Raw genomic sequence first — 12,467 nt, 5'->3', positions numbered from 1 at the left:
GGCTGATTGCCTGGTGAGCTGGACCACATCTGTTTGTGTACAGGGGCGGTGTAGGCCACAGCTCTGCCACACAAAAACCTTGGGCATATTTCAACTTTTCAGTGCTGCAATTTGCCCCCCGACTGCTTCCCAAAAAGCATAAATACGGGTTGTGGAATGAGCGGGGGATCTGTTTTTCTCATCCGTTGCGTTGTCGTTGAGGTTCTGGGAACGGAAGGCTGGATTTCGGATGCTAATTACCCGGTCAAACATGCTGGCACGGTGGCTGGCTTTCCTGGCTTGTGGGTTCTCACAGAAGATGCCCGACTCCACAATATGCAGCGGCACATAAGTGCTGTCTGTAAGTCCAAGTTCTACTGTCATCCCACAAGAGGCTCTCCCTAATGTGTTCCAGAAACAGTTGGGATATGGCATGTTTCTCCTCTCTGGAATGCTAAGTTCGTGAAAGGCAGGCAGACCACAGCCAGGAGGCTGCTACTTTTATATCCCGGATCAAGCCTTTAGAGGCGTGCTGAAAGATGCATGATGTACTCACACTGCAACCCCGGGTAAAGTATATAAATGTGATTCACATGGCCCAGGAGACTATTTTGTCCAACCACCTGTGTTTGTTACAGCTTTTGAGTAGACGTTTCAATTTAAGCATGCTAACAGCGTCTGAACTGCCTTTTACCTTCAGACATGCTGCCACACATCACAAACCAGCTCATTTCAGCACATTGGACCCGTTTCTATTCTGGCTTTCCCGCAGATATTCTGCTTCTTTAAGGCCCCGCTGTATTTCAAATGAAGTGCTTGTCAAATAGCATCAATGTTTAAATCCCACTTCATGCAGCCATTGTTCCCGCTCTTCATGTTTACGACCAAGTATGACCAATAGGAATCAGGCAGAAAATGGGACGCAGCCATCATTTGGAATGGCATCGATGTAAACTTGTTCAGTGCAGAACAACTGCAAATGTGAAAAAGTTGTAAAAGACCTTTTGTGGCTCCAGAGGGAGCTGCACGAATTTTCATAAGCTGCCTCATGTGATGTCACTTGAGTCAGTTGGGGCTAAGGACTTTTTAAGTTAAGTGTGAAAGAAGTGGAGTTAGAAAGAAGTGGTCTCATGAGACCTTTGTAGCTGCTCCTCACCTGAGCCACGACTAGCAACCAAATCTGGGACCTGTGGACAGTTGGGTTGCATTGTGGGTAATGTAGGCTGCAGGTTTTATCAAGGACGAATCTGCCGAGTGTGTTACAGGAGTGCAATGCTAAATCACTGGAGCTCTCCTTCAACAGTTTCTACTGTATGCAAAGGAATAAACCACTAATTTCTATTTAATTGAACATCACATACTGATGCAGCAAAGGTCGCTCAAAGCTACGTGCACATATGGTTTGTGCACTGGCCGACTGAGTCTGTTCTCTTGCACTGTCAGACGTGAGCGCGGTGACGATAAAGGACTGCAGGATCTGCACTATGACAGCTGTGACAGAATGACCCGCAGCCCTCATTATGTTACACGCAAACAGCGATGACGGCCGCTCCGTGTGGACTTGGCCCGATCCTTCAGACAGGAAGCACGGCCCTGACAGGGCACGCCGAGCGCCGTGCTCCAGTTCGCCGGGACGACGCGCAGTAATTAGGTGAATTTGGCGCATGCTGGGGAAAAGACAGCGATATCAAGGTGTTGATGAATTAGTGGGAGCACTCCGTCAGAGTCACGTCACATTAATCAAAACAAACTGGGTGCGCAGCCACCCCCCCGGCCCCCCCGCCCTCCCCTCTCCTCTCCGCCGTTGCAGGTGATGAATAGCTCTGCCTGCTCTGTGTATCACCTGATCTTGCTGAATTTAAATGTAACAGCAGCGTTCTCACAAAACCTCTATTGATCTTACTCCTGGGTTCCCTTCCTGGAGTGGAGCACTTGAGATAAGCAGAGGAGGGCCTGGCAGCGTCAGGAGGGCCGCACTTTTAAAGCCACATTAATAAAGTCTGAGAAGAAACCAGTGTCTCTTTGTAGGTCAGCTCAGGATACTTTGAAACCCAAAGCACACAACTGGACTGTTCGTCTGGACCCATCGGCTGCGTGATGTGGATGTGTGATATATTTTCTGACATTACTCTGCTTTGATAGCCAACTCTGATGATTTTCATATGGATTTCACTGTGAGCGTTAGTGCTGCCAGTTCGACTTCAGTGAAGCATCTCTGCTCCCACACTGTCTTCTCTGGGCTTCCTCTCAGCCCGGCTGCTCTACTACACACCATGTTTCTTGGCAGAGTTCCTCATTTGTGTGTTAGGAGAGGAGATAGGAGAGGAAATGTTAACAGGCTGTTGTATTGTGCTAATGTGGCTTGTCTCTCTTCATCTCTGTCTCCGTCTTGCTCGGTGTGTCCTGTCTGGCTTTGATGTATTTGAGCTTGGCTCCGTCGCTGAAGCTCAGAGAGGCCGATGGGAGGGAGTCTTTGAATTCTCCGAGACAGAAAGCAATGAAACGTGACTGCTGACCTTCACGAGTTACAGTGAGCCACCTTTGCTTTGCCAATGTTGTTTGTTCACCCCTGTAAAAAACAACTTTATCACAGAATTTAAAGTGGAATTTAACTGTTTAACGTAAAAATCTGCTTGTTTTTGAGCCGTAATCACCAACAGACGAAAAGCAACCAGACCAGTATGAAGGATGAAAATATGATGAGTGTTTTAGGATTTTTCAGCTCTGATTCAGAGCTTTGAAACTTCGCTGAGATTATTTCCTGATGTTTAATGACACTCACCCATGCATGGCGTGGAGTGGGTGGGGCTCATAATGGTATCGCCCCTCGTGGTGCCTCATGTCGATCGGGATGGGCGTGTGAAACGTGGGGAAGAGGTGGTGGGCGCCTGTGAGCACAGAGAACAGAGAGAGGTCACGAAAAAGCAACAAAACACAGTGAAACAAACCACAAAGTGAGTGAGGAGACGTGTCTGAAAGCTGGCCGAACGGGAGGAGGACTGAAATAACGCAGAAGAAGGAGAGCGCTTCCCGACTCGAGCCTGCAGCGCAGCATGAGATGCAACTGTACCGTTTTACAGTTCCCGTAATCCAGCGGTAATTGAAACCTTGTAGACTGTCTGTGGCTTTTGCCCTGCGAGCTGTGTGTTCATTAATGGCTCTCTCTATCCGATGAGACCAAAGCAGAGTTTACACAACAATGAATGTGTTTTTATGTGTCAGACAAAGAATGCACGAATCCACGATTTCCTGCCGTAAACGGTCTGATGGCTCGAGGGAAGTCTCATTAAGACAACACAGCCGATCTTCATTAATTACTGTCATTACAAGCCCTGAGAAGGAGACGTTCTGGTCTGGATTGGAGGAGGAGGAGAGCTCTAATCGCAGACCGGAGGCCCACCAACTCTCTCCTGTTTTGCATGTTTGATGCAGGAAAAGAAACCTAAAATGAACACACTCAGCTGTGTGTGTGTGTGTGTGCGCGTGTGTGTGTGTGTGTGTGCGTGTGTGCGTGTGTGTGTGTGCTGCACTGTGGGGGGACAGGGACAAATGCTAATCCCTCGGGTTGAGCCCGGCTGGCCATTAGGATTCTTTGGCTGTACGGTCCAGTAAACCTGGGATGACCTGAGAGCAGAGACCACTGAGGTCAAAGGTCAGAGCTCAGTGTGAGCGGATCATTATCTCTATCTCTCTGGGACTGGGAGAAATGGGTTCGTCTTTTCACACCAGTCTGATGCCAATATGGAGGATGTTTAAGTCCCCAGCACATGCCGGACTCAACAGCCAGCAGTAAAATGAGCGTTTCTCCAGCACTAACTCAGTGTGTACACGCCTCGCTCAGAGTTCATCCTCTGTTTCAGCCTCTTTCCCAACAGCTTCATTCAATTATCCTTTTCAACAAATTCCACTTTGCAGTTTTTCCAATTGCTGCTAAGCTACTATCAATGAAACCCGACACTTCCTGCAAATTTTTCACATTAAAATTCTGCCAAGAACGGGATCGATTACGCACATTCAGCCCCTGGACGGCTTTTAATGTGAAACATCTGTGCAGGAAGTGTTGTGTTTCACTGATGGCATTTTAACAGTTTTTGGGGAAAAGAAACTAATAAAATGAAAAAAGGAGAAGTGACTGGAAATAATTTGGAAATAAAAAACAACATTATTAAAAATATGAGCAACAGAGTGAGGAGCATGTCTGCTGCGTAGAGACGAGGACAAACAGGTATGAATTATTTTATCTGCTTTACGGCATGAAAATGTCATTTTGGGATTTTTGGCGTTTTATACGTCATGTTCTGATACGTTTAAAGTCCTGTGTTTGTCATCCTAAAGATTGTCTTTTCAGTGTTAGCATTTTTTGAACACCGTCCTGTCTGAGGGGTGACTTGGGCCTCGGGGTCCGAGCTCGCTGGAGCAAACGCTGTGAAAACAAGGCGTAACAGGACTCTGCGCCTGCGGGCTGCGGCTGAATGCTGGATGTTGTTTTTAGGTGATGCCGGCTACAAAGACAGACATTACTGCTACTTAACCCTGATTGAGCCTTTTGTTATTGTGATTGAGGTAATCATGGTGACGTTGTACCATCTTGTTCTTGGTTAATTCTGATGGGATTACACATGACGGGGAGAGGAGAGTTCCCTGCAGGCGGCTCTGAGCTCTGAAGCTTTGACTGGTGTGGAATTTGTTTAAGAACAAGCATTAGCCAACAATGATTGTTTTCCTTTTGAAAAACTCGGCTCGCTTTGCTGATACGCCGCCGTCAGGACTGAAATCTGTTGATCAAGATAAGAATTTTGGGCAGTTGGTTGTTCCTGTTTCGTGAACATGAAGGTTTTGCAGAAGAAACAGTTTCCTGACAAGATTCAGTCAGTCTAGCAAAGAAAAAGGAGAACATGTTAGCCATGAAAACACCTGGCTTTTAAAGTTTATGTTTATTTTAAAGTGAATCTTTAAAACATGCTCGGATCCTTTCTGGGGGAGTTTCTTCTTCAGAAGTCACAGACGTGGACGATTTTCACAGCAGGAAAATGAATGAAATTTTTACAAATCACCGGATGCCTCCAGGTGAAATAACGTCAAACCTCCACCGCACACCGGTGTCTCCTCGTCTCTGAGCTCAGACAGCCGAGCCTCTGCGTTTCTGTCGAGATCTGCGCCGCTGGATCTCAGCCAGAGACCCTCCCTCGCTTTTGTGCGTGAGACAGGCGGCCAATTCCGAGTCAACTTGTGCGCTACAAAGCCAAAAGAGGCGCCCAGTAAATGAGCGAGAGGGAGTGAGAGCGGAGAAAAGGAGTTTGTGCTTTGTTTCACAAGTGGAGCCAGAAGTTCAGGCTTTGTCTGAGAGGTGCCCCCTGCTTGTGCTGCCTGGCACATCTCCGGCGGAGAGGACGGGAAGGGCGCGGGACGGGAGGCCGGACTGGGACAAAGACCGCCAGCTTGAGCTGGAAGTCAGGAGCTGCTTCTCAGTGGATCAGAGCTGATCAATTAAACCGTCAAGCCTGGGCTGTTCTTAGTTTCTTGAGCATGTTTTTTCAGTAATGAGCACACTGTGATGTATTTTCTTTCTATTAAGTCTCCTTCAACCGATCTTCAGCAGGACTAGCTGATATATTTGCACTCAGCTGCATAATATCAGGCATTACGAGCGGCAGGTGAAAACGCCTTCCTGATTGGGTCGTCAGGGAAAACATGGCAGTTTATCCATCTGAGAAAATCCTGTGATTTTTGTTGAAACTGCCATCAGTGAATGATGTTCAGTCCAACAGTGAAAACACAAACACACTAAAATAAACTGAACCCAGCTGAAGCCCCAGAGGCTGATGCCCCTGCCCCCTCCCAGCTTGGGGCTGCTGGATGTGGGGGTGATAAGGGCTGAACAGGCCCTTCCATCACCCAGACAGCTGCATTGTTTCCTGGGCTGCAGGGACAGCTAGCGACAGGTACATGGCTGGACCATTCACGCGCTGCGGCTTCTTGATGTACCTCTGCTCTCCTCTGGGTGTGTTTGCATGCAGGGTTTTCCAGCCTGGGCCTCACGCTGTCTGTCCACAGCAGAGCAGAGGACTGTCTCAACTGTCAGAGACCGAGGAGTGAATGGTCACTGTGATAACTTTGTTGTAAAATCAGCGCTGTGAACCGCTCTGCAGTGTTTTTGAGTCTGATAAATCCTAAAATCACAGATTTCCTGCACAAACTGAACTTCCTTAAATGTACTTCATCATCTCGCCTGAAACAACACACTCTCACTGACGGATCCCTGAGGAAGAGCTTGATATCATTAGAATAACGGGACACTAGAAAAGTTTAAGGTAATCATGTAAACTATTAGCAAAGGCGCACCGTGCACAGTGTCGAGGGGCTTTTGTGTTGGTGTAATCCAACATCATGAATCAATCCAACCCACAGAAACCTTTAGCTGGTGGTCAATTTCAGGCACCATATCTGCTGTGATCTCTCATAACGTGTTTGTTTTAAGACTGAACAGATCTTTGCCCCCTAGCCCCCATAATAAGGCTCCAGACGTGCCAAACATCCTGCCCAGCAGCAGGGTTAGAGCCCCACATCTCCTCCTTTTTACTCTGCATCTTAAATACCCGGTTTGATCTCTCACTAAAGACAATGCCAGGTGTTCGGCGTTAACAAAGGCCCCTTCGAGTCTCATGACTCAGAGAAAGAAGAAGGAAAAGAACTCTTTCATTAGGTCCAAATGAAGGCCAAGATCAGGACCATGCTGAAGTGGAGAGTGGAGTGGGCTCATGTCTTCGAGGAAGTACTCAGCGATAATAATAATGCCCTGAGAGGCCAAGCCAGGCCAGGCCGGGAAAAAAGCCTTTGTCGTGCTTTGAGAGAAAGGAGCAGAGACCGAGAGGAGCGAGGAGCAGAGGAGGAGAGGTGGGGGTGCTCGACTCAGACAGGAAATTCCAGCAGAAAAAGTTGGCCTGCGTCCTAACTACACAACGCCGTGCCAACGGCTAAACACAAACACTCATGTGCATGCATACACACTCACACACTCACGATCACACACACAGACGCTGATTTGTTCTGCAGCTCGCTCTCAGAAAGCGACCATCAAGAGCGACCGACACAAACACAAACGTGCAACTCCGAGGTAGCACAGAAATGCCTTTCTTCAACACGCACACGCACAAAACACACTACGGCAAGCGTCGTGCCCAAGGTTAATAAAAAGTGTATGTTCAGCCTAATCCGGGAATCCTGCGCTGCACACACAACATGAGACCTGCAGGTTTAGTTTGCAAGACGTCGCTTCCTCTCGGGCAGTACATGGGCGAGTGATGGCGACAGAGGGATTAGAGGCTTACAGGAGAGCACGGAACCACCGCCATCTATGAAAGGAAGTCTTAACAGAGTGGCTCTTTGCTTTTAGCAGCCCTCGGGGAGGGTAAAATGATACCTTTTTTATTGATAGGGGGATTTTGGGCAGAAGGTAAGTGGATTACACCAATGGTCTCCGTAATGACACGAGATGGTTTGAGCGGAAATTCATTAGTCCCTGTGAACTCCTGCAAAGTCTGCGTGTGTTATGATGTACACATCAAACACTCACTCCCTGGGAAGACTCACTCAGTTGTTTTCCAGAGGCTTTGAGAGGAGGACACGCCGCTGGAAGCTTGTAACTTCTTTATAGCACATTATGAAATCGGGTGTTTAGATTTCAGATACAGCAACGTCCACTGGTGAGTCCATGAACGAGTTCTTTTACAGCTACTTGTGCTGGACATCTGGTGGTAGGTAAGTCCAGTAACAACAACCACATTAGCTTGCCGTTTACTCCACACTGTCCACCAGCTAGTTGCGGTCTTTGTGCTGTTTGGTCCTGCAGAGCTAGTGTGCACCAGAGCCAGAAACCAGGTTAATGACGGCAGAGAAACTGAAGTCGAGGGAAAAACCAAAACAACGAGCTGAAAGACGCAGAAAGAGACACTGACTGCTGCAGCTGTGGACACTGTAAAATAACACCCAGGTCTTTGTGGGCTGGTTTGTGATGAACTGTGTGCACATGAGCGAGTGTGAGATTAAAATCTGGGGTTGCTATGAGGGCCTCGTGCCTGTGTTTACATCTGGTTGCCATGGCGCCCTGATCCATCCTACCCCATCCCCTGCAGATGTGTTGTATCGGCTCACAGGGGCTGCTGCGTGGCTGGCCGGGCCTCCGCTGCCTCCGTTCCTGTCCCGGCCTGTTTACAGATCCTACTCAGACCCAGCTGGCCTCTTTCCGCTGCCATCAGTCTCTGTCAAATGTAAGCCTGCCTCGGCCAATCACTCCTTAGTCTCAGAGTCAACCCCGCGAACCCACCACCAGTACGATCCATCACCTGGGCTGCAAGGTGCTGCACCACCTCTCCTAATTGTTCTAAAGACTGAGTGCTACCAAGACCTTATCTCACCTGGGTTGCCATTAGCTGGTGGTACTAACGTCCATTCAGTGTAAAATAGGCGTCAAGGGAAGCAGCAAGGCATCAGGAGACTCTTGCTTTTGTCAGATGCTTGCAACTCCAAAAAATACCACAACATTTGTAGTTCTTCTTCCAAAAACTCACCAACTACATTTATGATCTCAGCCAACTGAGACCCACTCTCAATTACATTCACAAAAATCAGGGTTTTCAAGTTGGAAGTGTTGGTATAATCACTGGTGTCCAGCAGCAGCACCTGGGGACCATTGCCTAACGACTGCCATGCATCACCCGGCTGAGAGTTGGGCGTTTAGCGGGGCTGGGTGTATCCTTCATGTGGGTGTTAGCATACAGCTAGCTTGGCTTAGCAGGCCTCTCCTTGTGGCAGGCAGTGGGCCTCTCTGTGAAGACTGATGAGGTGTCAGGATAATCAGCTTCCCGTGCAGACTTCTGATTTATCGTCTGGCCCCTTCAGAGCACAGGTGTGGGCCTGATCAATTAATTAATGCACTGGGTTCGTTAGCGTTGCGGCGATGGTAAGAATAAGCTGGCGGTCAAATCAGGAGGAGGAAAGAAAAAACGGGATAAACTGTGTCCCCATGGCCACTGTGCTGTAAATAAAGACTGAGTGGAATGACAGCTGGACTGTTGAGTTTCCACTTTTACGTTTCCTGCTATTCCAACTAATCAATACAATACATAAAAAAATGCAGTTTATACGCCTCTTCGTCAATCTGTTACTCATTCTCTCAGGTCTGAACAGTTTCTGGCAAGTGTAAAAGCACCGATGGAGCCAAATTACTTCAAACGGCGGGAACTCAGTGCTTTCCTCTGTCTCCCACGAGCCCTTTAACCTCTCAGACACAGCTGACGGAGTAGCTGCCAGTTCACACAAAGAGCGTCCTCAGCGCCCTATGACGGCATCCTCAGCGCGAGCTCAGCACTCCCCCCCCCGACTGGTAAACAGGGCTTTTTTCTTTAAAGGAAAGAAGGGAAAGGCAGAGGAAATGCCCAAAAGCAGCACACAATGTGTGGGAGAAGGAGGCAGTGTGCATCAATCTGAAGCCGTCTCAGCTGGGGGTCACCCTGAGGTGAGGCGCCCCCCGGGGAGAATCGGGCAGGAGGCTGGGGAGTATCTCCTGTACGGACCTGGTCTGGTCTCCATCAGACTGCCGCACTGAATCCGTTAGATGTGTCTGTGGTCTCGAAGCGTGATACGTGTTTTCCCTTTCCGACGCTGAAGACGCCAATAAGACGCAGATGGACTCAGGTTTAAAAGGCCAGAGGTAAATTCTTCTCGAGGAACCTTTAAAATAATTAATGCTCCTAAAAAATGTTTATAACATCAGCGTGGAGCTTTCATTAAATAAACAACCCATGTCCATTAGTTTCATGGTGACATTAATAGCAGCAAAGTTTACAGCAGCTCCAAAAACATGTGGCCCGTTTCAGACTTAACTGCAGGACGCAGCGGACATCCCTCCACTCGCTTCACCTGTGTTTGCATTACAAAGCAGAGCGATTCCTGGTATTTTAAAAGTCTGCTGACAGGTGAGAATAAACTATTAAAAACATTTGGTCCGCCGTATCGAACCTCGCGGGGTTTCATGCTCTGTGCGCACCATCACGGATGAGGCGTACTTACACGTGTTTACATTCAGCAGCAGTTGAATCAAAGGTCGACGCGCACTAAATTACTGTAAACATCCTCTGAGTGTCACTGACGCTCGGCTAAGGGCTCAGACTTTTAAAGCTGGAGACACATTTTGAAGAGATCAACTCGCCTCGGCCGACTGTTGGTGGCGTTCGTAACACAGGGCAGAGCAGCGTGAGTGCAGGCCCTCAGCTCTCAGGTCATCTGTCCCGATAAGATAAAATGTTAAGACTGAGCTGTTTATACACACACACACACACACACACGCACACACACTCTGCAGCGGAGGCTTATAAACCCCCTTCTTGTCTGGCCTCTTTCTTCAGGGCAGGATTCAGTGTGGAAACCATCTCACTCTGGGAATTTGTTTTAAAGCACTAACAAGAAACAGCTGTGAAGCAGGTCAGAGGGCCTCCGACCAACCCCCCCCCCCCGTCCGATAATGCTGCCCCGCTCTCTTTTTTGTGAAGTGACCCTCGCTTTAGGGTCTGTGTTTTACAGGGAAAAGATGGGGTTGATAGCAGTTGTTATGTGATATTTCATATTTTCAAAGGCGCTCAGTGAGAGCGAGCCGTCGCTCAGACAAAGGCCGTGTGTCTCGGCTGGCTCGGCCTTCCACTGTCAGCCGCTCTGGAGAGTATTATCAGCTAACACAAACACAATATCTTATGAAAAGGTGTCTTGAATTCACTGTTTCTTGACACTGTGGAGATGTCTGTGTTTGATTACGGTCAGTTTTAGAGAAATCGTCAAAGCCAGAGATGATGTAAAAGCACATGGCTCCAGGACAAAACTTCAGCACATTAGCTGATTATGAGCTAAATATCAAATAATCTCCAACTGAAGATGAATCAGTTTGAATCGTATTGTGTTTAATCATTATGAAAGTATCTGAATAACATTGTGAACCATGTATCTACATACATATCAAACACAGCGAGACTTTTTCTCATGAATTTTAGGAATTTTAAGCGCAGACCAACAGCATTATCTGACCATGTATTCCTGCTCACTGATTGGTTTTCCATCTGAGTCAAAACTGATGTCAGAACTACGCAAAAACAGTTTCAGCGATCACAGCCAGGAGCCCCACACCCACAACACACAGCTGATTCATGGACTCCTTTCATTTTATAGCACTTCAACAGTGAAGTCTGCAGCTGGTTTCAAACCTTTCCACGCACAAACATTTCCTAAAGCCCAACAAATCAAAAACAGGCAAAGACAGGTCAGAAAAGCTGCTTTTTCACTCACTAATGGATGAGGACAGCTGAGCACTTCAGGAACTGAGGAGCCTGATATATACAGGGCCTCTGCCTTTGTTAAGTGAGGGACAGGGACAGGGACAGGGACAGGGACAGGGACAGGGACAGGGACAGGGACAGGGACATGCTGCTTATTGGTCAGTTTACCTACCTGTCTGTTGTGGCTCAGACAGGAAAACAATTAAGAAGGATTGAATAGAGAGACAGTGATAAGCAAAGAAAGGAAAGAGAAGAAGAAGAAGAAGAAGAAGAAGAAGAAGAAGAAGAAGAAGAAGAGGGCGTGGAGTCAACAATGGCGTGAATTATGAGGGCCACCACCTCACGGACCTGCCAGGTCACGAAACATGAGTTTCTCTGCTGAAGGGCCTTCAGGCAGAGCAAATCTTATATTTTATATATAGTTTGTCCAGATGCAAAGCTTATTCTTCTGAAATATGAAGCTGCACTAAATGTTTACCCTCTGCTGATCACTGCTGAATGACTAATCGGTGGTGCGTTCACTGGCAGCGAGAGCTCTCCTCCTCCCTGCAGCTACCTCAGGCAGTAAGGGTGGCGCTGTGAACGCAGCCTGGAGGGCAGCGGATGTGTTTACTCGGCCTTGATGCACGTATGGAAGTCAAATAAACAAGGGGCCCTATGAGCAGCACACGTCGCTTTCATCAGTCCCTCGCTGGCAGTCGGGTCAAACCGTTTGTAAAGCAGAGGGATTTTCTACACCGAAAGACAAAAGAAGCGTGATCTGTGTTAGTCCACATGCCGCTCTTCATCATTTCTATGCAGACAAACGGAAAAGGCCATCAGGCTGAGGGCGGGAGGCTTGGAAAGGGTAAACGACACCGGAGTTTGAGTCCTCATCAAAGAAAGTTTCTTCTTCTGCAGAGGAAATGTGCATGGTGGACGCGCACGGGCGTGCGCACGTTCCTGACAGCTGACGGCGGCAGCTGAAGCCTCTGAAGGCTCCAGAGACACGAGCGAGCGGCCAGGACATTACTCAGCAACAACAAACAACAGCCCTCCAGATAAGGAATCGTTTGTCACTGGAGCCGCGCTGACAAACAGCATGCATTGTGGGATAAAATTAGCCAACACGCCGCTTCCCTTGTGTGACACAGAGAGAGTTGAGTCACCTCGGGGTAAGCCAGTGGG

General features: G+C 48.2%; 1 protein-coding gene across 1 annotated transcript in view; it reads right to left on the bottom strand.

The window, feature by feature from the left end:
* The window catches only part of gli2a (GLI family zinc finger 2a), a 58,532-nt gene that overhangs the window by 29,911 nt on the left and 16,154 nt on the right, over window positions 1-12,467 (bottom strand). The window contains exon 2 of the mRNA XM_070976488.1: window positions 2,762-2,867. Within this exon, the coding sequence (XP_070832589.1) occupies window positions 2,762-2,867 (106 nt within the window). The remainder of the gene's footprint in view (window positions 1-2,761; window positions 2,868-12,467) is intronic.

The sequence above is a fragment of the Chaetodon trifascialis genome, chromosome 12 (assembly GCF_039877785.1).
Source record: "Chaetodon trifascialis isolate fChaTrf1 chromosome 12, fChaTrf1.hap1, whole genome shotgun sequence".
In the NCBI taxonomy this organism is placed as follows: domain Eukaryota; kingdom Metazoa; phylum Chordata; class Actinopteri; order Chaetodontiformes; family Chaetodontidae; genus Chaetodon; species Chaetodon trifascialis.
Note: the sequence above shows the minus strand (reverse complement) of the source record. Positions and strands in the feature narration are given on the sequence as shown.